General features: G+C 40.1%; 1 protein-coding gene across 3 annotated transcripts; it reads left to right on the top strand.

Moving 5' to 3' along the window:
- The first annotated feature begins 11,056 nt into the window (after positions 1–11,056).
- On the top strand, positions 11,057–20,692 carry GCNT1 (glucosaminyl (N-acetyl) transferase 1). Of its 3 annotated transcripts, none has more exons than XM_085042035.1 (3): positions 11,057–11,293; positions 17,817–17,949; positions 18,340–20,692. In XM_085042035.1, the coding sequence occupies exon 3, from the start codon at positions 18,420–18,422 to the stop codon at positions 19,758–19,760; it is 1,341 nt and encodes a 446-aa protein (XP_084898161.1). In that variant the 5' UTR covers positions 11,057–11,293; positions 17,817–17,949; positions 18,340–18,419; the 3' UTR covers positions 19,761–20,692. The 3 variants fall into 3 exon arrangements, with proteins under 3 accessions (XP_084898161.1, XP_084898160.1, XP_084898159.1); XM_085042034.1 differs by having other exon boundaries at positions 16,161–17,949; XM_085042033.1 differs by having other exon boundaries at positions 11,057–15,253; positions 16,161–17,949.
- The last annotated feature ends 1,893 nt before the right edge of the window (positions 20,693–22,585 follow it).

Below are 22,585 nucleotides of genomic sequence, written 5' to 3'. Positions count from 1 at the left end.
GCACTTAACTGAAGAAATAATTGCCTTCTCTTTTCAATTCAGAAACTACAGATGCAAGAAAATCTATACATCAAGTCATCTTTCATCTTGGTTTGCATTAGAAACACATTCTTGAAAAGGCGTATATTCAAATTGCATGATTAGAAAAACTTCTTTTTATTTAAGTACATTTTTCCAGATTGAGATAACCTCTGTTTATTTGTCATTCCTTTTCAGACTTAGCATTAGAAAATAACAGGCCATAGGTATTCTTACACAATAGCTTTCTCATATCAGATTATTGAAAGAATACTGATTTGCTTAAATAATTTCCTCTGCTTTTTCTAGCTTTCTAGTTCACCACACTGCCCTATTCCTGTCAGCTCAGTCTCTACATTTATATCACTACAGTTTGCTGGTGTTTGCTTGAATACAGATTTTTAGCATCACACTTGCTTATGATCTTAATTTTCCTTACTTTACCACGGGGGAAGAGAGTCCTGTCTCAGAGGATGGTGTCTTGGTAAACCAAAACTAAGTGTTAGTTTCCAGGCTGTTTTAATGCCATCCTAAGGTACAGCAAGCAGCCAATGGACAGATCAAACAGCATTAAGAGGAAACAGAATGTCAAATTGATGGTTCAAGTGAAAATACTTGATCAAGAAACCTCTGTGCAGGACCATGGAGTCTTTCCAAGGATGCAGTTCAAATCTTCATATATAGATCTTGAAGAAAAAATGGTTTTCTTTAGGGGGCAACAATCTGACCTCCTAGCAGAGCTACAGAGATAATTTTTAGGTATGTGTCAGCAAAAAAAAAACAAAACTTGGTTATAATATTTTTTGCTACTGAACCTTTTCACATTATAGTGCAACCCCTGAATTTTGCTTGCAGATCAGACTTGTTTGTTTCTTTGTGTGTTTATTTAACTGACCCCTTTTTTATATAGAGTTGTTCCACAGTTTCAAGAGGTTACATAAGATCCCCCCTGTACTTCTTACAAGGAAAAAGGTGTGCTATTTTTCAAATGTTTTGTTCTTTTGAGGACTGAAAAACTTTTGAGTTAATTGAGCTGCTACTGAGGACTTAGCATGGTGCTGATAACAAGAAATTAAACCCTTTCTTTCTGACAAGCTTCTTACCGGTAAGTCATCATGAAGAGATAAATACTTCCTGCTTTTTCAGTTGTTTCCTTTTTTAAAATATTTACCTCTACTACAAAACATCACTTACGTTTCTCAGAACATTACACAAAGCTTAGAAATAGAAGGACCAATGGAAAAAATCTCAAAGAGATTCAGCAGGAACTTTGTCCTTCAGGAAGGTTTACTGAAGCTGCTGGAAAAAAACCCAACATACGAGAAGTGTGCTTTTTCTTCATACTAGCTGGTATGGCCCTGTGTTTTGGATTTGTGTTGGAAACAGTGTTGGCAACTCAGGGATATTTTCATGAGCAGCACTTACACTGTGTCAAGGCCTTTTCTGCTCCTCACCTCACCAATGATTTGGCTGGGCATACACAAAGCGTTGGAAGGGGACATATCTGAGACAGCTGATTCCAACTGACCTAAGGGATTATACAGCATCATGCTAAGCATACAAAGCTAAGAGAAGAAGCTTCTTTACCCCCTACCTTTAGGGGGTAGTGCTTGAAATGATGGCATTTGATTTTCCTAAGTCACTGTTACGCATCATGGGGCCCTACTTTCCTGGGAATGGCTGAACACCAGCCAGCCATGGGAAGAAGGGAACAAATTCTGGGGTTTGCTTTGCATTTGTACACGGTTTTTGTGTTACCTATTTAACTGTCCTTCTACCCTTCTGCTCCTCTCCCCTATCCTTACTCCAGAGGAGTCATAGAGCAGCTGGATGGGGTTTGGTTCCCAGCTTATAGGGTTAAACTACAAGAAGAAGGAAATTGTTTTGTCCTGGATATTTGAGATTACCTTACTAATTGATACATAAGTGAAACTAGATGTTTATCAGACTGTACTAAGTAAAGGCACTAAGTATTCTTGACTTAGAAAGTATGAAACTCTTAAAAGGTATCAGGTATGAAGAAGAAACTTGGGAATTTCTTACAAGAGACCTCAGTTTTATAAGAATCTTAAGATCTTAGGGAAGCTCTTGTTCAGCATCTATCTGTGACAGACATGGGACACTCAAACCTGAATGAAATATTTACATAAGACCTGGATTAAAACTTTAGAAAACAAAAAAAGTAAAGAAGTGGTGAATTGCCGAACGTAAATTGACTAGTCTGTAATTAGCACCTCACATGTGCAGGACAGAGCTATAATGGACTACATGACCAAACCACTAACTCTTGGGAAAATAAAGAAACAAGGCAAATTTGGAAACTGAAGTCTGGCAAATCAACAGGACATGTTTGGAAAGGGCACTGGGAAAGACTGTATAAACATACAACAAAATACACATCTCAAATATATCCAGCCTTTTGATAAAGTTACTCTATTTCAAGAATTTACACCATCTGCAAATGTGGGAGTTCAGGGTGGAGCTGCAAGATCAGAGGGCTACAGAAGTCTTTTGTTATCAGTTAATGTGAAACATTAAGATAAATAAGCTGAATCGCCCCTAGCAGGGGCTGAGACAGAGAGTAAGACAAGACTGTGTTTACCTTATGCATAAGTGATTAACAGAAGAGGTTAAGCGAGATGACAGTGATCAGCAGCCCATAAGAAAAGTAAAACATGTAACCGTGGAAACCAAAGTTCTTGTAAGGGCTAAGCTATAGTTTGTAACAGTATAAAAAGGATGTGCTCTGTACAGTAAATCAGACTTTGCATGAACCAGGCTCAGTAACTGTATCATTCACCGACAGCAAAAGCCTGTGGACAAAGATGCAACCCCTAATAAAAGTGAAAATACATTCTTATGCTGCAGTACACCAGTACTAACTCTAGGAACTATTCAACAAGCAGCTGTATCTAGCTGTATCAAGAAACCCATTGTAATTTATGGTAATGTGAAGTTTATATGATTGTGTGATGAGCTTACAGTAAAATCACGAACAGGCAATAATTGTGTCACATACCAGGGGACAATTCTTATTATAGATCCAAATTACAAAATATACAAGTGAAACACAATCTTGTGTCGCAGAATTTATGCAGCTGCCGCTAGTCCACATTAGGAATTTTGCAGATGCCACCTCAACAGGGCTCAGTCCTAGGCTTGAAGGAGACAGCTCACCAATCTGCTGAGTAAATAACTTGTTTATTTATCCAACATACAGAGGAGCTTGAGCTGTGGGGGCTCACGGAAGGACCCCCATTCCAGACCATACACCGCAAACATACCTTGGTTGCTGGGCTGACATTTGTCTGAAAAGTTACCGCATTTCCTTAGAAATGTTTCTTTGGTTCTTAGCACCATTCTGATTGCACCTGCCAGTTTCAGCTACATTTGTGGTTGCAACTTTAGCTTTATCAAACAGTTTACTCTCAGAGAGTTCTTGTGGCCTAAGGCCTCAAGTGCTTTAGCTTCAAGTGCTACACACGGCTATCAACCCTAACAATTATAAACACTTGGAAATACAGAGTTTATTATTTCTTTAGGGAATGGAGCACCTAGTCCAATAATGAAAAATATTGTCTGTGAATTTTATCCACAGGTGACATGATAGAAAAGAATTCCTATGGGAGTACTGCAAAATTTATGTGGTCAGATTTTATACTTTTGTACAGTTTCTCAGGAATCATGTACATAGCACTTTTATGAATATGCTATATGGAGACTGACTGCTCACAGGGACAGAGGAGGACATTCTGTTTCCCGCACAACAAGTTTTGGTAACAAAAAAAAGTCCTTAAAATTGAAATCTTGCTGAAAAAAATTTCAGCTGATGCCAGTAGAGCAACCTTGCTATAAAAAAGGAGCCCACAAAAACAGGTAACATACAGTGAAAGTCTAACAGAAAAAAAAAATCCAGAAGTAACAAAAATACTGCCTTTTATAGAGAAATTAGACAAAATATCATAAGGAATGCAATTCAGGGAAATAATGAGTAGATATTGAAGAGTTAATGCTAAAGATAGAACAAAGTAAAGACAAGAAACTTACGTTGTACATACAAATAACATTTAAAAGAACTTTAGGTTCATGGTCCTAAGCTGATATTTATGTTTGAATATGCTGGAAAAAAGTGTTGATACAGAACTTTTTTTTCTCTTGTCTACAAGTAGCAATACCAGGCAACATAGCATGAAATCATATTAACTATAGATGCTATACTAATGGTGAGGCAGCTGTGCCCCTGAAGTCCGTGGATGTCCCTGACAGAGCAAATACCCCCCTGGAGCCTATGGAGGATCCCACACCAGAGCACATGGATGCCCAAAGGAGGCTGTGACCCCATAGCAACCAGCCCACACTGGAGCAAGTTTGCTGGCAGGACTTGTGAACCCATGGGTAACTCACACTGGAGCAGTCTGTTCCTGAAAAACTGCACTCCGTGAAAGGGACCTTGGCTGGAGCAGTTTGTGAAGAACCACAGACTGGGGCAAGAATTCACAATGGAGTTTATGGAGAACTGTCTCCCATGGCAGGGACCTCACGCTGGAGCAGAGCAAAACTGGTGGGAGGACTCCCCCTGAGGAGGAAGGAACATCAGAAACAATGCATGATGTTTCTGCTCCATTCCCTGTCCCCTGTCTCACTTGCAGAGAGAAGGCAGGAAAAATCAGGAGTGAAGCTGATCATGGGAAGAAGGGAGGGGCAAGGGGAAAGGTGTTTTTAAGATTTAGTTTTATTTCTTACTAACATGAGATCACTCTGATTTGATAGGTATTAAACTTATTTCCTCAAGTTGGGTCTGTTTTGCCTGTGACAGTACTTGCTGAATGATGTCTCCCAGCTCTTGTTTGACCCACAAATTTTTGTTATATTTTTTCTCTTCCCTGTCCAGCTAAGGAAGTGGAGTGATGAAGCAGCTTTGGTGGGCACCTGGCATCCAGCCAAGTTCAACCTACAATGTGGCTGTAACAACAGACCACCTTACATAATGAGAAGAAGGAGAAATGATACAAACTACAAATTTCACTGGGAAAGCTGAGCTGTGAAACTGTCAATAGACAATCAAAGGAAAGGCATGAGCAGAGCACTGTAGATACACAGTTTGCAGTCCTTTCAGAAGTTTGATCACCTTTAAGCAACTGTGAGACCAAGCTCTGAAATCTGTGAAATATTTAAAAAGTGCAGAGGACAAATGAAACCAATTCAAACATTAGCTCAGAATTCTTGGTGTATATATACACATATGTCCGCATGTATGTATGTATCTATTTATGTTTATATGCATAATTCTGGTATTGATTTATTATTACTTTGGGAAAGGGGACTTTCTAAGATAGATGATACCTTTCATAAATAAAATTTGAAACAGTTCAGAGGGTTGAGGTTTTTCTTATTTGTTAGTGTCTTAGGAGAGCCTTGACTGATTCTGCTTGTGGTTAAAACACTGTCTTTGCCAGGCTACACCAGGCTGAGCTTTCACCACTCTTGCCAAAGCAGCCAGCAGGAGGAGTTGTCATTCCCTCAGCAGACATGTTAACACCAGGCTTTCTTCCCACCTTTTCAGCGCAATCAGCAAATCAAACTTTTTAACTGGATCAGAGTAAGGAAAAATAATCTAAGTGGTTCGATTTGGTTTACTTGGCAAGGTTGGTGGGGTGAGGAGGGGGCTGAAGGGGAGGCCTCTGCAAGAAGCATTCAGGGGATGCCTTGTGTGGGACACAGCTTGTTCCAGAGAGTTCCAAGATGGACCTATTGCCGGCCAAAGCTGAACCTGTCAGTGACACTGGTGGCTCCTCTGCAATAACATATTTCAGAAAGTGTAACAACCATGACACAGCAGCTGTGAGAAAGAAGAGTGAGAAAAGCATGGAGAAAACATCCCTGAAGACACCAATGTCAGTGGTGAAGGAGCATGAGGAGGTGCTCTAGATGCTGGACCAGAGATTCTGTGCAGGCCCTGGAGAAGGACTTGGTGGAACAGTTGTCCCCCTGCACCCCATGGATGACCACAGTTGAACAGATATCCACATGCAGACCTGGAAGATCACATAAGGAGCAGCTGGGTGTGTTTGGAAGAAAGCTGCAGGCAGTGGAAAGCCCACGCAGGAAGAGGCTCCTGGCAGGAGCAGCTACCTGAGGCAGGAACCCATGCTGGAGCAGTCTGTTCCTGAAAAACAGAAGGCCAATGGAAGGACACATGCTAGAGCAGTCTGTGAAGGACATGGAAGGGACATGGAGAGATTTAGAAGAAAACAGCACCTCAATAAAGGAGTGGCAGAGAGGAGTAGTTATGGACTGTTGACAATCCTCATTCTTCATGTCCCTTCAGCACTCAGGAGCAACGAAGGAGGAAGAGTGAAAACTGAAGGGATGAAGTTGAGCCTGAGAAGAAGAGAGAGGGACTAAGGGGAAGGCGGTTTTAGTTTTGTTTGGGTTTTTTTCCCTCATCATTTCACTCTATTTTTAATTGACAGTAAACTAATCTTTCCCAAGCTGAGTCTGTTTGTTTTGACCATGATGGTAATAGGTAAGTAATCTCCCTGTTTTTATTCTAGCCCATGAGCTTTTCCATCTTATTTTCTCATCCTGTCCTGTGAAAGAAGCAATGTAAGAGAGCTGGGTAGACATCTGGCAACAAGCCAAGGTCAAACCCACCACAGTGCTAGAACAAGAGGCCCCTATTTTACCCAGTATATGTTTTACAGTTAATTTTGGCAACGCAAGCCTGCAATCCAGTCTACATTATTTTTGATTCTGTAATTAGTACTAACTGCTAGCCAGTGTCTTGGAAGAAATTTGTCCCACCATGTCCTTGATTATACACTACTGACATAGTTCATTCACATTAAACTTATTTTAAACTTACCTGAAAATTTTGACTCTCAAACAGTATAAAAATTCTGTGTAATCACACAATAGGTAAAGTGAAATGGTATTTTTCATATGTATTACACATAGTCTGAGGAATAAAACATGACCTTCCTTAATGAACTTTAGACATGAGCCACTCTTGTCCCTACAAATTAATACTGACCCATATCAGAAGACATTTTGTTCCAAAGAGAAGCATGCTACAATGTGCTTTAGATATACTGTTCTTTATTTTCAAAAATGGTTTGCGGTGTCTTCCTTCTGTCAGACAATTTTTTGTGTTAAAATTCTTTTGGCAGCTGTGATCATTTTCTTTGGGCCTTTTATTTCAGCACATTACACATTTCTGGTGCACTCTGCCCCACCCCTGATTTATGTGGAGGCTCAGCTTTCAAGAGTTCATCTGCAAACTGAAGATTACTTTTTTCCTCTGGTCAGGTACAGAGCAAGCAGTATGCAGAATCTATGGCAAGAACATTAAGTCTCATAAAATTTACAACAAAGGTAATTGTTGCGATGGATGTTTATGGAAAAAATAATACAAATTTCTGGATTGGAGCATCTCTTTCCTTAGAGAAGGCTCATGTAGTAAGATCACACTATCTTTATGAAGAAACCTTCAAGCCCTAGCAGGGTTCAAAACTGAAGTTAGGATACTCTGTTTGTCTGAGGATAGAGATTAGGACCTTGCACCTTTCTTATGTTAGGTCTGTATTATCAGAAGACACTGATATTTGTGTTACACTTACAGGACAGAAAAGTTCAGACAAGTGACCTTTTACAAAAGTTAGCAGGGAAGCTCTTATTACAAAATGTTAGAGCATTGTCTGACTTTTCAGAAAAAGAAAACTTTTACTTCCTTAAAAGTGCTAAAATTATAAGAATTAGCGATAAGCAAGAAGTTTAAAAATTTCTCCACCACTTAAACTTTAGACGTAACATAAAAATTCTAAAGTAGTTAGAAATGTTTTGTATACTTTGTATTTTCCAAGAAAAAGCCTAAAGGCCTGGAGGCAGCCGTCAAATTACAAATGAAATACTAATATCAACTTAGAGAAAGCATGTCTTTAAGACAGCTGTCCTCCTTATATATATAAGGAAATATATTTAAGTTGTATTCTCCTGCACCATAACTATATAAGTTTAGCCATGCTCAGAAAACTATCCCTGAAACTTTCTTAATATTGTTTACATGTTCTTACTGGATTGTTGGTCTTACCATATCAACCAAACATTCATGTACAAACTGATTTCATTCAAACCAATCAAAATTCACAGCAAAATCATTTATGTGTTTTAAATTTCCCATATTTGTAACTTGCTTTTTGTTTGCTTTTGAGTATATTTTGCCTCTAAGTTCCACTTTTTCTATTGTTTTGATTTCCCCATCAGTAATTCCAAAATTGTGAATGGCATAACCTTTTTCTTTTGTTTCACAGCTGCCATACAGTCACATGTGTCACTGGCCTGTCTCATGGCAGAAAGGGCAGCTTGTGCACCCTGTCATCTTCATATTCCAGACTCAAGGTCAGAAGAGTGAAAACCAGGTGCAAGCCCTTTCCATCCATTTTTCTTCAGGAACAGCTAACAAAAACTATCCATGAACGGAACCATAAGTGTAACACAGTCCTTGAAATGTCTCAAAGCTGCACTAAAAAAAAAAAAGATGAGTCTCTGCCAGCATGGTCAGCCAAGGACCATGACCTCTATAATCATGTCAGTCTACGGAGAACTCCACTATCTACTTGTGCCAAAGTTAGAGAAGAACAGACTTCTTAACTTCAGTTCTCTGCCTGAAATAATTATATACAGTAATGACTTTAATGCTTTTATTTTCTCTCCACTAGAAGTACTTGTTAGAGGTTACATTTTTACTGCACCGATATGTATCAGCTCTGCTTGGTGACTCTGCAATAGACATCATTGTATTTGTACCTGTGTAAGTAATTAGGGCAGGGGGGATGGAAAACAGTGAAAGCAAACATCTGCCCCCAAAGCTTACACAATTAATTCTCTTAGGAGTGTTTGGTATTCAGGTCTACTACCTCTACTGCAATTGCACTACTACAATCTCTTGCAGGTGGTTTAGCAAGAGAGCCAATACTTAAATTTCTGATTTATTTTTCTAATTTACATGAAAGACCAACAAGATGTGGCCACTACCTGTAATTGTAAATCACTAGTAATTATAAAACATTAATCTTCATGGGGAAAACTAACAGGAAATCTTGCCCACTCCCCCAGATTTCTGTCTCCCACTGGAAACTTCTCTTACCAGCCTCTGCTGGATTTATGGATGGAAGGCTTTTTTGGCATGGTGTGCCATGAACAATCAGAAGTGAACAAGAAGTTCACAGACACACTAGAAAACCATCTTCCCCTCCCCCCCCCCCCCCCATCTGTCAGGACAAAGGGAAGAGGGGAGGCCTGCCAAGCTAGCATGCAGTTACACACTAATTCTCTATCCAGCATATATATAATGAACTTTTGCTTGACAACATGACGATTAAGACTTGAGATCCTGCAGTCCATTCCTAAAATAAGCTGTCTGATCCATGTGGTGATGTGTGGAGGCAATTACCCCTTCTCCTGGCAGTGTGTTCCAGTAAGAGCCTTGAAACCTAATCTCATTTCCTTGTTAGCTTCCAGCCTCCTGATCAGTGCAGATGCAGGACCTTCAGTACCAGCTCACGACTGGGATGAGGAATGGCCAGGAGAGTGCGTTACGTGTGCCTCCAGCTGCCAAATCAAGCTGTGCTCTAGATAATGTTGATGCCCAGGGATTTTTGGGGAATTCTGCAAGCACTGTTCAAGCTGCTGCAGGCTGCAGCACTTGGGGTTTTTAACGAGGCACACGCTCTCTTTGAACTTTCTATTTCCTTGAAATTTAATTTTCTCTTTTCTTTCTAAGTACTTTGCTAAAATAATAAGCTCCTTGCCCCTAAGCTCCACCTTCATGTTTCACAGCTCTCCACACTCCATGGAGTATCTTTATCGTCTCGGACACATATTTGATGTGACAAAGTGAGCAAGAAATCTGAGTCTTCTTCTCGCTTTGCCTAGACACGTTTTACTCTTCCCCGCCGCAAGTTTCATGCACTGCTTTCCCGCCAGGTGTCCCGCGTTCCCACCCCAGCCTCTGCTCCTCTCTCGATGTTCCCTCACTGAGCTCTCAAGCCCACGTGTACGCGCAGAGCGAGTCTCGGCCGCAGGAGCACCAGCCCCGCCAGCTCCCAGCTCGGAAACGCGGGGCTGCTGCAGCTCTCACCGAATCTGCGAAAAAAAAAAATACAAAACCCCTCCAACAACATTTTAATGTTAGAGTGTTAAGGCATTACTTTATTATCTGGCCAGGATGTTGTTCTGAAATCATCTCATCTACACATAGCCCGGGTGTGCAGAGAGAATCATGCCATGATACATAGCTTTTACTCGATTTTTCAGATATTTCATACAGTAAAAATACATAGGAAAGCATTGGGTCAGTGTTCATTGGTCTAAAGTTGAGCAAACCCTCAGTATTCAGTTTCTCATTGGATCTGAATATCTTTGCTTCTGATGCTAATTAGATTCTTCATTCTTCAGTTTTTCTTATCAGTCCTTTTTCCGGGCCAGGATGTCTTCAGCCCTGCTGGAGGTGGTCTGGGGTAGCAGTTTGTGATAGCCATCATGTCTTGTTGATAACCACAAGGTCCTGGCGCATGTTCTGTTAATAGCCTTTATCTTTCTGGTTATCTTCAGGGTCACTCCCAACCTGTTAATATGCTGAGTCCACCAGACCTCATCTGGCAGAACAATACCCTAAAATTCCTTTTTCCCAGGGTAAAGACAAACAAAACTTTTGACTAAAGTTATACAAAATTTTTAACCCGATGCATTTTCCAACACAGCCACACCGAGCCCGCTCAGCCTTCCCCCCGGCCCCGCTGGGTGCACGGTCGTTTGGGGCGGGGAACCTCGAGAAAGCCCTTTGTTTCCATAAACCGCAGAGGACTTTGTCCTACGTGGGTTCCGACGCTGCCTGCACTGCCGGGGAAGCGGTGAAGGAAGGGAAAAGGCTAAACACGCGCAGTTGCCAGGCTGCCGAGGCACGGCACGGCACGGCACGGTGTGCTGAGGGCGGGCGGCAGAGCAGGGGCGGCACCCTGGCACCTGGGGAGGGGCCGAGCGGGAGCGCCAGCCCAGGGCAGGCGCTGAGTCCGGCTCGGGGCCGCGCCGCAGGGGAGGTGGCCGGGCTGCCTGCCTGCCCCGGGGCTGCTCCGCACCTGGGCGCTGCGGGCGGAGCGGGAGCGGCGTGGTCCCAAAGCGGTGGCGGCGCGGGCTGGCCTGGAGCATCGCTCTTCCCGGGCGCCGTACCTGCGGAGCCTCGCAGCGCTACTCCGGGAGCCGCGGCATCGCCGGGCAGGTGCCGCACTGGAGGGCCGGGAGACGCATTTGCTGTGCCTCTATTATTTTCTTTTCTTTTTTCTTCCTTCTTTCTTCCCCAGCTCTTTTTTCCTTCCTTACCCCTTTCCCTCTCTCCCCCTCCTTCCCCTTCTCTTTACCCCGTTTTCCCCCTCTCCTTTTTGCTTACACTTATTTCCTTTTGCCTCTTTCTTTCCCCTTTTCTTCTCCTTTCCCTTCCCACCCCCCCCGCCCCGCCCCGCTCTGCACCTCCGTTTTTTAAGTTTGCTTTGTTCCCCCACTTTCTGTCCGTCTGTCCGCCCATCCTCCGTTTGCCTTTTCCCGCGGCAGTGCATGCAGGGAACCCGGGGCAGGCTGTTGCCTCCGCGGGGGTGTTGGCTTGGTGTGAAATCTGTTAGCTCTAACAGGATTCAGGGCATATCAGATGCTCCTGAGGTGTTGCAGTCCTGGGTTGTGGCGCCTTGTTTTCTTTTTTCCCTTCTCTCAAACTCATCGAAACTGGGAAAACCCTGAAGAAACCTTTTTTTTTTTTTTTTTTTCCTCAGAATGAAAAAGCTGTTTAGAAGTTTGTAAATAGTCTTCTGTGGCCCAGGTTGGGTGAGAGGACTGAGAAAGAAGCCTGACAGGCGACTCAGTTATGCTCTGGCACTTTGCCTTCTTACTCAGAAAAGTAGACTTTGTGGGAAAGAGGAGGAGTGGCAGCAGGAGGGAATTGCCATTTTGGAGTCTGCTATTTTAAATTTCATTTTTAATGGAATATGAGGTATTCGACCGCAGAGCTGGCAAGAAGGACAGTCAGAAATCATAGTGAGAGAAGAGGGGACAAATCTAGCTTCTCTATCAACTTCAGCTTGAAAAGCGTTGTGAAAAATAGTGCAGTATTTGTAACTCAAGCTGGAGTTCACTTACATTGCTTTTGAAAATAGATGTACACAAAAGAAAATATTACTTCTATTTTCTCTCCTCAGTGATGAGCTATTCTGCCTATAGTTACTAGCATAATGTATTTCCTATGAAAAATGACATTGTCTGGGTAATACTTTGTGAAGCCAGAAGAGCCAAAAGTTGCTAAAAAAACCTGATGAATACCTTTGCCAAGTTGGCCTTTTTTTTTTTCTAACATAAACCAAATGCACAGGCGAACATACAAGCTAAAGGTTTACAGTGTATTTGCTGAAAATACTGAGCAAAATCCTGCTCTCCAATTTTGTTTCCACATTGGAAAACCCACTCCTAGTCTTATGAAAAGGCTTAATTTTTTTAAATAATCCATCTCAGTTTTCCTTTGGATTTCAATGTAATTCAAAAATTCTCCACTTTGGTTTGTAAGCTCCTGAAACTTGAAAACACCTAACTTTACCTACACAGAATTCAGTCTTGGGCAAGGTGAAAAAAGGCAGTTCCACAGAAGTGTACCATGCCCAGTAGTACAACAGAAGTAACTTCTACTGTTAAGTTTACTTCATTGCTCCAGAGACACCACTTGCAATGTACAGCATTATTTTACATGGGATAATTGGGGTGCTATTAGAGGAACATAATAAAACAGAGAAAACTGTGATAGAATATCTCAGGAAGATAGAATATCTCAGGAAGATCACTGATGATACTTGAGCTCACTGATGAACTGTAACTATAGTTATGGCTTTAAAATGCTGGCTTCTCCATTAAGAAAATCTCAAATGGCTAAAGAAATATCAGAATATTTTATATGTTATGCTTGAAGAGGGATCCATGTACTCCAAAATTTGACAGCCCCTTCCTTCTGCCTTCCTTCTGGTGTTACAGATAACCTTTCCTGCCAGTGTGTCCTGTTCTGAAATTGTCACAAGGCAGCAATGGGCAAATTTTTTTATGTGGGTGTGAGGAGTGCAGCAGCTCTGGACTACTCTGTTCCCAGCAAAATGATAGGTTCTACTTTAGAGTAATGTGAAAAAAATAGGTGTGCATTTTCTTTGAAGAAGCCAAAGTGTAAAAATTATGACAATGAACACCAGTTCTACTTCATGCTAAATTGGCCAACATTACTTTAAAGATTTCATTATTTTTTGTTTTGTGATTTGTGTGTACTTTCAGTGTTAGTAACTTTGAGGTAAAGTATATCTTTTTGTCCATGCTAACAGTTGAAGACTTCTTGAGAGAGGAACTGAATGTCACTGAATGAATTTGCCACAATATCTTTACTCTCCTTAGCTGAAAATTCTTACTGTTGGCTGTATCTGTGGGGCCTCTAAGGACAGAGAGGAATGCAAATAGTAATCAGGCTTTGAACTGTTCTGCAGAAGATTTATGTGATACAGCAGTACAAGAGACTAGAACTCTACTGCTTTTTCAATTTACAATCTATACAGAATGTATGTTCATGTGAGTTTTACTCATTTTTTTGAAACAGAAATAGTTTAGTGTGTTAGATTCCTAACATTTTAATATAAGATATTCAAATAACCTGGAGGTTTGAATTTATTTTAATTTTTTTTTTTTCTTCTGAAAAACAGCTACTTTTAGTTACTCTCAGTATTTAATTTCCATGTAGTGGTGGATGTAGCAGTACTAGTCATTTGTGGAGTTTCATTTATAGCTGTCTTCTAGGTTAGCAAGGGACTATAAATGTGTTGGGCTTTTTTTCTGTAAAAAGGGAGTGTATTTTTCCTTTTTTATTTTCTTAAGCACCTCAGAAGGAAAAGCCCTACTCCTACAGAGTGTTGTCAATTGCAAACAATTGTGCCCACATGAAACCCTGCTGCACGATTTCAAAATTAAGAGTCCCATAAAGTCTAATGGTTAGCCAGCTTTTGACCAGTTCTCATTTTCATTAAGGCTCAAGATCATCTGTCAGAACAAATGTGAGTTCTTTGGTTTATTCACAGGCATACCTACTTTCAAGAATGTGGTGCTTGGTGTCATGGGATGCTGAGTAAATGACTCTACTCCATATCTGGCAGATCTTTGCAGACGACACTGTGGTCCCTGCAGTCTGTCTTTGTGTTTATGCCTGTTTGTGTTTATGCAAGCTGCTTACTGCATTAAAAACCACTTCCTCATCAGAACAAATGTTCTGCATAACTGACTCTGGATGGAAGCACGGTAATTGTAATAAATGCAGGATGTGTGTGCTTTGAAGCATTCTGGAAATGCCTTGGTAAAATTTTAGGACTTCCTAGCAAATCCATCTTTGTGGCCCCAAGGGCTGGAGAGCTCCCCAGAGTCCATCTGGTTGGATCTGCTGTTGCAGCCCTCCTGGCCCCATGTATGTGTGTCAGAGATGGGAATGGGGTTGCTCCCTCCAGCAGCAGCAGCAGCAGTACATGGTGATGCCAGAGCAGTGCCATGGTGAAGCCACAGAAGTTCTGCTGGTGTCCAGGCTGCTGGGGCAGCAGTGCTCTGCCAGCTCTGCACACTCACAAGCATCCTCATTTGTAGGACCAGCAGCTCCAGTCCAGCCTGTCTAGACAAAACCTCCACACCAGCTTTGGTTTCTCTCCAAGCTATGGTATACTAACATAAAAGTGTTTTGTTTGGGGTTTTTTGTCTGTTTGGAGGTTTGGAAGTTTTGGGGGGCTTTTGGCTTGAAGGCCTAGATTTCTCATGGAACCGAGTGTTTGGTAGAAATCAAGTTGAAATTATCTTGGTTTTGTTTAGTCATACCATACAGTTTGTATACAGCAGTAAAGAATAATTTTGGCAGGAAAGAGGGAAGTGGGCAGCTTATTCAGCCTTTGTACTAATTCCCCCAACTAGTAGCAACTGCTGTTAAGTTTCCCGTTTTAATGATGACTGCTTCAGAAATACAGACTTTGACTTGAGGAGAAAGCAGTAAAAAAAGGAAGTGGGTCAAGTACGTAACTTCTGCAACTGAACTTCAGTTGAGAGCAAGGCGAAGGCTACCAAATAAAGCCTTTTCTCTGTACTGTGCAAACCTCTCTCCAGCTCTCCCACAGTGCAAAGTGCTGCCTCTGACAAGGTAATTCTCTGATATACGCACTAAGGGTATGCAGACCTACAGCTTTACTGATGTTAAAACTTTACTGAATGCAGTCTGAAACTATATTAATGGGTATTTTAGGCTCATTAAGTATATTGGGTATATTATTAGATGAAAGGTAACAAATCTTACCCTGTAAAGATCAGCTTTTCTAAATGGGATATGATCAAGTTTTAGGACTTTGAAATCGCAAGTGTCAACAAATAGTAACTTACTGTTAAAAATAGTCTGAGGAAGCAGCATGTCAGCGAGAGAAATTTGCAGGGAAAAATTCTACATAAAGATAAGAGCCATGTTAATGTGTAAATGTTTGCAGATCTTTCATTTTAGTATAATGAAAATGCAGGGTCTGATTATTCTGAGCTCTGAACAATAGGGGAGTTGCACCCAGCTGGGTATACAAGGCCTTTCTGAAAGGGATTCTTTATCCTGGTTTCAACTAAGTTTTATTCTAAAATGGGAGCAGGAAAGACTTCTTAGCAAGCCTTATTCTTTCAAAGTTTTAGAAGGTGAAGACTGCAGTGGTCACTTTCAATTAAGACTGTCTCCCTCCATTGGAACAGTGAGGGGTTGGTAATCTTCTTGAGTGTGTGTTATTTCTCAATACTAGTGCTCCTATAAAAACTAAGAATAGGATAAAATAGGAGTGCTAACAGCTTAGAGAAAGAATTCCAATGTCTGTCAGCTACAGTATCACAAACTGTATTTGAAGTACACTTTAAGTTCTAGAAATGTCTTAATTTTTTAGTTCATAGGCAGAATACAGTAATTGAAGGCTAACCAGTATTACAAGTTTTATCCTATGAAAATATATACTCAATAGACACTATCACATAGCCAGTCTCCTTCCTTTGTTAATTTAATATGTGATGAATATTATTTTTAGTGGATCCAATCTACAGTGAGAACAAGCAGGACATCAAGTAAAAAAGTGTGTGATAAGTTACAAAGCATGTTAAGTTGTTCTAAAATATGTTATTGTGTTCAATGCTACATTGCAAACTGAAAGCCACAATTGTGGAATTTTCCTTTTAATTTTTTTTTTTTTAATTCAGTGTGTAAGACCTCATTCTTAAAATTTACCTCTATGCTTTCATCTGTAATTGCATGCTAGCTCACTGGCCAAATTCCTTAAGTTTTAAAATTTAAAATTTCTTTTGGTTTGACTTCACTGTACCCCTAAAACATACTGTGAACAAATGTCTACCTTCCTTAAGATAAATTAGAAATGCAGGATACAACAATTACAATTGTAACTCTGAAAACCAAGGACACATCTTACTTTAGAGTAAATAAGATGTTTATAAAATGCTGTTAGTCACAAATTTGTGTCTAGTTTGTGGTCTCTGCCTGCTGTTGGCTTGAAATACAAAATACTTGACTATAGTACTTCCTTAAAAAATTGCTGATCCTCATAGCTAGACATTAGTGCAGTGATCCCCACCTTCCCCCCCGCCTGCTACATTCCCCAGTCAGTTTGCAGTGCCATGGGCAAAGTGACCCAATGTGTAGTGCATCCCGGGCAGCATTACTAACAAACTCTGTGATGCCATGCCTCAGTTTCTTAAATGCACCTATTCTAACATCTGCACGTAGCAGGTTAAGAGCCACAGTTTAGGAATTAAAACCGAAAATGATACTGGGGTCGCTTAAAGAAAATAGGGGGGAAAAGAAAACTCTTACTTTGAGCAGCCTATGGCAAAACCCAGGACTGGACACAATACACATTTATGTTTCTTAAAGTTTCTTACCAGTTTTTGTGAGTAGCTGTTATTCTTAAAGCTGTTTGGAAAGTTATTCTTAGGCACTAGGTTTTTTTCTTGTAGTTAAAATGTAGGGAGCCTTATATCTCTCAAATATTTGATATTTCATTAACTTAGTCAAATTTTGAAAGACATTCTCTGTAAACTGTGTGGGCTTTTGCAATTAAAGGCTGGTTTGAAATTCAAACCTGCACTAAATTACTAGGTAGTGAATTTGTGATTAGAAATGGCATTTGAGTAGCAATGTAAGTTACTTAATGATATCCTGTTCTTGATCAATTTATCTGCATGAAATAATACTTACCAAAAAAAAAGACACACAGTCCTGCAATACAGTTCTAGACTGCAATTTTCTCAACAGCTACAGCTGCAGCATCAGCATAACTCTGCAGTGATTCCATTCACAGAGTTCTGAACGTGGTGCTTAAAGGGAAACAGAACTAACAAACAAAAATTATCTAGCGCCTGTGAAATAACATTGAGAGTAAAATTGGCATACTAGAAATCTTGTTGCAATTCAGGTTTGCAGCATATCTCCATGTAAAAGCAGTTGCTGAATCATAAAAAACAAGTGTGTTTAAATGATGGTAATACAACACTACTGTGCACTTAGATTTGTGCACTGGCAGTGATTTCACACAAATCGGTTCGAGATATAGGCCATAAGTGTTGCTTTTACCTTATAAAGGCATTTCAGCAAGTCAGTAACAGTTGTTCTCACAACTCTGAAAACTGAGGTGGCCTGCTGTAATAACTTTTTTTCTCGCCCTTCTCATCAGCTCTTTCCCGGAGGTATATCTAAGCTCATGTGCAGGATGTTGAAGAGACTATCTCACATAAAAATCTTGAAAGGCTGCAGGGCCTTCTTTGCCAGTGAGAAATAAAGCATGACTACCACCCAGGAAGTGAGTGGTAAGTTTAATGATAAAGAAATCTATGTCAACCCTGAAGTGAGTATTAAAGATTCTTGTCAAGCTCTGAAGCATGAATTACCAAGAGATACTTGCTTCTCTGTAGCGTATCTGACTTCAATTTTGTTTTAAATGCAGATGAATCAGCCCTGTTTTCTTACTGAACTCTGGTGTGTAGTATTAGCACTATGGAAAGTGTTTCATGAAAACTGTCTGCTTCTCCCAGTCTTTTCCTAGAAAAATTTTATTAATTTTTAATTTTCAACAGAATATTTTTGGCTGAACTATTCAGCTTTTACTGTCACTAAATAACAATGTAATTATTAATCACTGATTTTTTAAAAGAAGCTTTCTAATCTTTAAATGACAGTCATATTCCATTTTATTTTAGGATTTTTCCTTCCATTTCCTTGACAAACTTGCCAAATTCCTGAGAAACACAATTTTTTTTCTGAAGTTGTTGAATCTCATATGATCAGAGAGGAGAACAATTTTTTTTTTTTAGCCCTGCAAAGCTACTTGTTGTTTGAAATGCTGAAGAGGAAATTACGGTTTTGCCTCAACTTACGCTTCAGGCTTTTCTTGGGTCTAACTCTTATTTCAGTAATCATTTCAGTTTTGAAAATTAACCAGAAAGAAGACTTCTTAAATCGGAGACATCTGGAGCTTACAAAAGAAGATCCTATTAGCAATGTTAACTGCACCAAGATTATTGCAGGGGATATAGAAGAAATACAAAAGGTACAGCTTGAGGTATTATCAGTGTCGTTTAAGAAACGCCCCAGACTAACAACAGATGATTATATTAACATGACTGCAGACTGTGCCTTCTTCACCAAGACTAGGAAATACATTATGGAACCTCTCAGCAATGAAGAAGCAGAATTTCCAATCGCTTACTCAATAGTAGTTTATCACAAAATTGAGATGCTTGATAGACTTCTGAGATCAATCTATGCTCCACAGAATTTTTACTGCATTCATGTAGACAAAAAGTCTCCAGAATCTTTCTTTGCTGCTGTGAAGGGAATAGTCTCATGTTTTGATAATGTCTTTATTTCCAGCCAGTTAGAGAGTGTGGTATATGCTTCATGGAGCAGAGTGCAGGCAGACATTAACTGCATGAAAGATCTTTACAGAAGAAGTTCAAACTGGAAATACTTAATAAACCTATGTGGTATGGACTTTCCTATAAAGACCAACCAGGAAATAGTAGAGAAATTAAAAGCCCTTAAGGGTGAAAACAGCTTGGAAACAGAAAAAATGCCTGTTTATAAAGAAGTAAGGTGGAAGAAACACCATGAGATTATTGATGGTAAAATAAAGAACACAGGCATAGACAAACAACTACCACCTCTCAATACTCCAGTTTTTTCTGGCAGTGCCTATTTTGTAGTTAGCAGAAGCTTTGTAGAATATGTATTAGAAAACAGCAAAATACTTAAGTTCATTGAGTGGGCAAAAGATACTTACAGCCCAGATGAGTATCTGTGGGCAACAATTCAGAGAATTCCTGAAGTCCCAGGCGCATTTTCTTCCAGTGACAAGTACGATGTTTCTGACATGAATGCACTGGCCAGGTTTGTCAAGTGGCAGTACTTTGAAGGTGACGTCTCCAAAGGTGCACCCTACCCACCATGCAGTGGAGTTCACATTCGCTCCGTCTGTGTTTTTGGAGTAGGAGACTTGAACTGGATGCTACGAAACCACCACTTATTTGCTAATAAGTTTGACACTGATGTTGACCCTTTTGCAGTGAAGTGTTTGGAAGAGTATTTGCGGCACAAAGCTTTGTACCTGCAAAAGAACTGAAATGTGCTCTCCTGTTAGGAAATACAGGTACGGATAGTATACTGTGATGTACTTTAAGGTGTTGCAGCAATGATGGGGATGCTGATGATGGATGTAATGACTCTCACCATGTTGGTGTGGTGGTGCTGATGCCCTCCCTGCCTTGTCTGTGGACAAGGGGGAGAAAAGACATGTCTCATGTGAGTATGCCTTGTGGCACACTGAGGCTCAGAGCTTTAGGTACAAAATCAGACAGCAGTTTCTGGGAGGCCAACTATCTGGAATATTTATTATCTAGAAGGTATAATTAATGGACTTCCTCTGGCTAAACTGTTTTAATGCTTAGAAAATGCATGTTGTTCATGGTTATTCTTAATTTTTTTCCCATGAATGTAATGCAAGCTGGAAGAGAAAGATGAAGGGGTGGGGTAAAAAGCAGCTGGACTGCACAGGCTTCATACTGAGTACTGAAGATCTCAGGAGTACAATATTAGAAACTATCTAAAAGCTATGCAAAAGGGGATATGCAAAGCCAGCTGTTACCATTTTACTTAGATCTGTTTGCTGCAGTTCTGTTATATGTAATTCTTAATGCTCTTGAATATTTTGTCTTCAGCATGGAGTATAAGGGAATTCAATTTTTGCTTTTGTATTATTAAAACCCCCTGATATTGTGATAAAAACTTTATACTCTAGTTTGTAGTTATATCTTCTCAGGGAAACTTCAGTTTTGTGCCTGATGAGATTTAGACTTGTAATTTTACGGTTTTTTTCTGTATTGGGAGTTTTGCTTTTGGATCCAAAATCACTCAAGTGTCTCAAAACTTAAAGAACTGCAGTAGTGCCTAAATATTATTGACGGAACTGCTAGTTTCTGCTTTCTGTCAAGCTCAACTTGCATTCCAGATTATCTGAACACTGAGTATGGAAAAATAAAACTATTTTTTTAATGATCTTCTCTCTTTCTACAATTAAAGTCCTTCTGAAACCACCACGAATAACTACTAATGATGAAGGCCAGAAATATTTTTACTATAGGTTTCCACGTACGACTGAAGCTGTGTCTGAGATAAGCCCTGCCTTACCTCCAAATGATCATTCATTCATGTGTCTGTGCTTGTTTAGGTTTAATAGGTGCTGTTGATTTTTATTCCAGTTAGGCCCCTGCTCAGTTTAGCTGCTGCGGTGTGGCACAGAAGGTTGGGAATGAAAGGACACTGTGGGGGATGATATTATTTCCTTCTGTATCAATTCAGGTTTGTCATGCATAGTTACTGCCAGGTGTCTCATTCTATTCCTCAGATGACAGCGGAATTCATGACAGGCATTACCAATTGGCAAAGTAGACTAAATTTTTTGATTTGCAAACTGATGCTGTAATTGCAGCATGTGTTTCTTACAAAGGCAGTTTGCCCTGAAGTTTCTCCTACTCAGACATTAACACAAAGAATTGCTCAGCGTTGATCATGCAAACAGCTAGGGAGGCAAGTTTAATCTGAAATTGAGCCTACTCTTGCCAACTCCTGCCTTCAAAACCACCTGAATGTTGTTTAGGGAATTTTCAGAGCCTTGTAAATTAACTGGTAATTAAAGCCTGTGAGCAAAGGCAGTTGAGGGAAATACCCCATCTTTCCCACCCTTTGGCTTTTCTACAAGAATGCTCTTGTAGAAGACATAGACAATTGTGCTCCACCACCTTTGCACAAGCTACAATAAAGTTTGACTTCACTGCGTATAGTACTGGGAAGTCCCAGGAAGTCATGCTATATTTTTAGCAGAAAGAAAGCTGGTTTTAGGAATTTGCACCTAAAGAGGATCTACATAAATAGCTTCTATGAGACCAGAACTGGTACTTCAAAAAGACTGAAAAAGTGCTGATAAATAGTAAAATGTTCTGTGCACTGGATGGACTGCTGACTCAATTGCATGAAATCTACTTGACCCTTAGAGCATCTTTACCTACCTATTTCAGGCTGCTTTGTACTTAGTCATGTACAATAAATACCTGTCTGTATTTCGATTTTTAATAACACTGCTACTATAGATAGTAAACATGCTGCTTGATTAGCTGCTTCAAATGTTCCTATTTAGATAGAGTCTAGAGAGATCCTGTGTACACTCACTGTATCTTGTGTATAGAAGGAGAAAGAGGAGAGTGTTGTTATTTAGCATACATTTTCCATAAGAGAGGGGAGAATTATTTTTTTTTCTCAGAAAAGTGAAAAAAACTCACCTTCCTAAAACTGACTAGAGAAGAGACACCCTGATATGGTAGAAGTATTCTAGGAAGATGTTTTCATAAAAAGAACTCTTTCTTTATGGAGCAAGTACTGAATGTACCAAAAGCAATTATTGGATTAATTAACAGGAATTGGACATACACATAAAGAAAACCACCTTCACCAGCTATAATGAGTGAAGAAAGAAATCCAACTTACATTAGTGTTGTCCACAAAATCAGATTCTTTACCCGGTGTGCATGAAGCCAATAATCACACACTCGAGAGAGACATTGATTGTTTATTTCACATCTGTGCAAGCCTGGGTGCTCAGTAGTATGACACAAATCAAGCACACTCCTCCAGTCTTTCCCTGTCATTATTTATACACATATATATATACATTTCAGAGTTAGTAACTTTCCAAGTACAGCCCCTCTATTATGCTTGGTTAGTAGATTCCATACAAGTTACATAATCCCAGCTAATTGCTACTCATGCTCGGGGGAAGGCTCTTCACACATCTTTTTTTCTACCTGTAGGCATGATTTTTAGTATTATCATGAACGTAGTTCAGCTATAGGATACATGGACCTTGAGTATTTTGCCAAGTCAGCAATGTGTACA

This window comes from Lichenostomus cassidix, chromosome Z (genome assembly GCF_008360975.1).
Source record: "Lichenostomus cassidix isolate B80296 chromosome Z, HeHo_3.0, whole genome shotgun sequence".
Classification (NCBI taxonomy): Eukaryota; Metazoa; Chordata; class Aves; order Passeriformes; family Meliphagidae; genus Lichenostomus; species Lichenostomus cassidix.
The sequence above is the reverse complement of the archived record's forward strand: the minus strand, read 5'-3'. Positions and strand labels throughout refer to the sequence as shown.

Bases quoted from the DNA above. Each gene is read 5' to 3' on its own strand.
- GCNT1 (XM_085042035.1), top strand. From the start codon at position 18,420: ATGATCAGAGAGGAGAACAATTTTTTTTTTTTAGCCCTGCAAAGCTAC.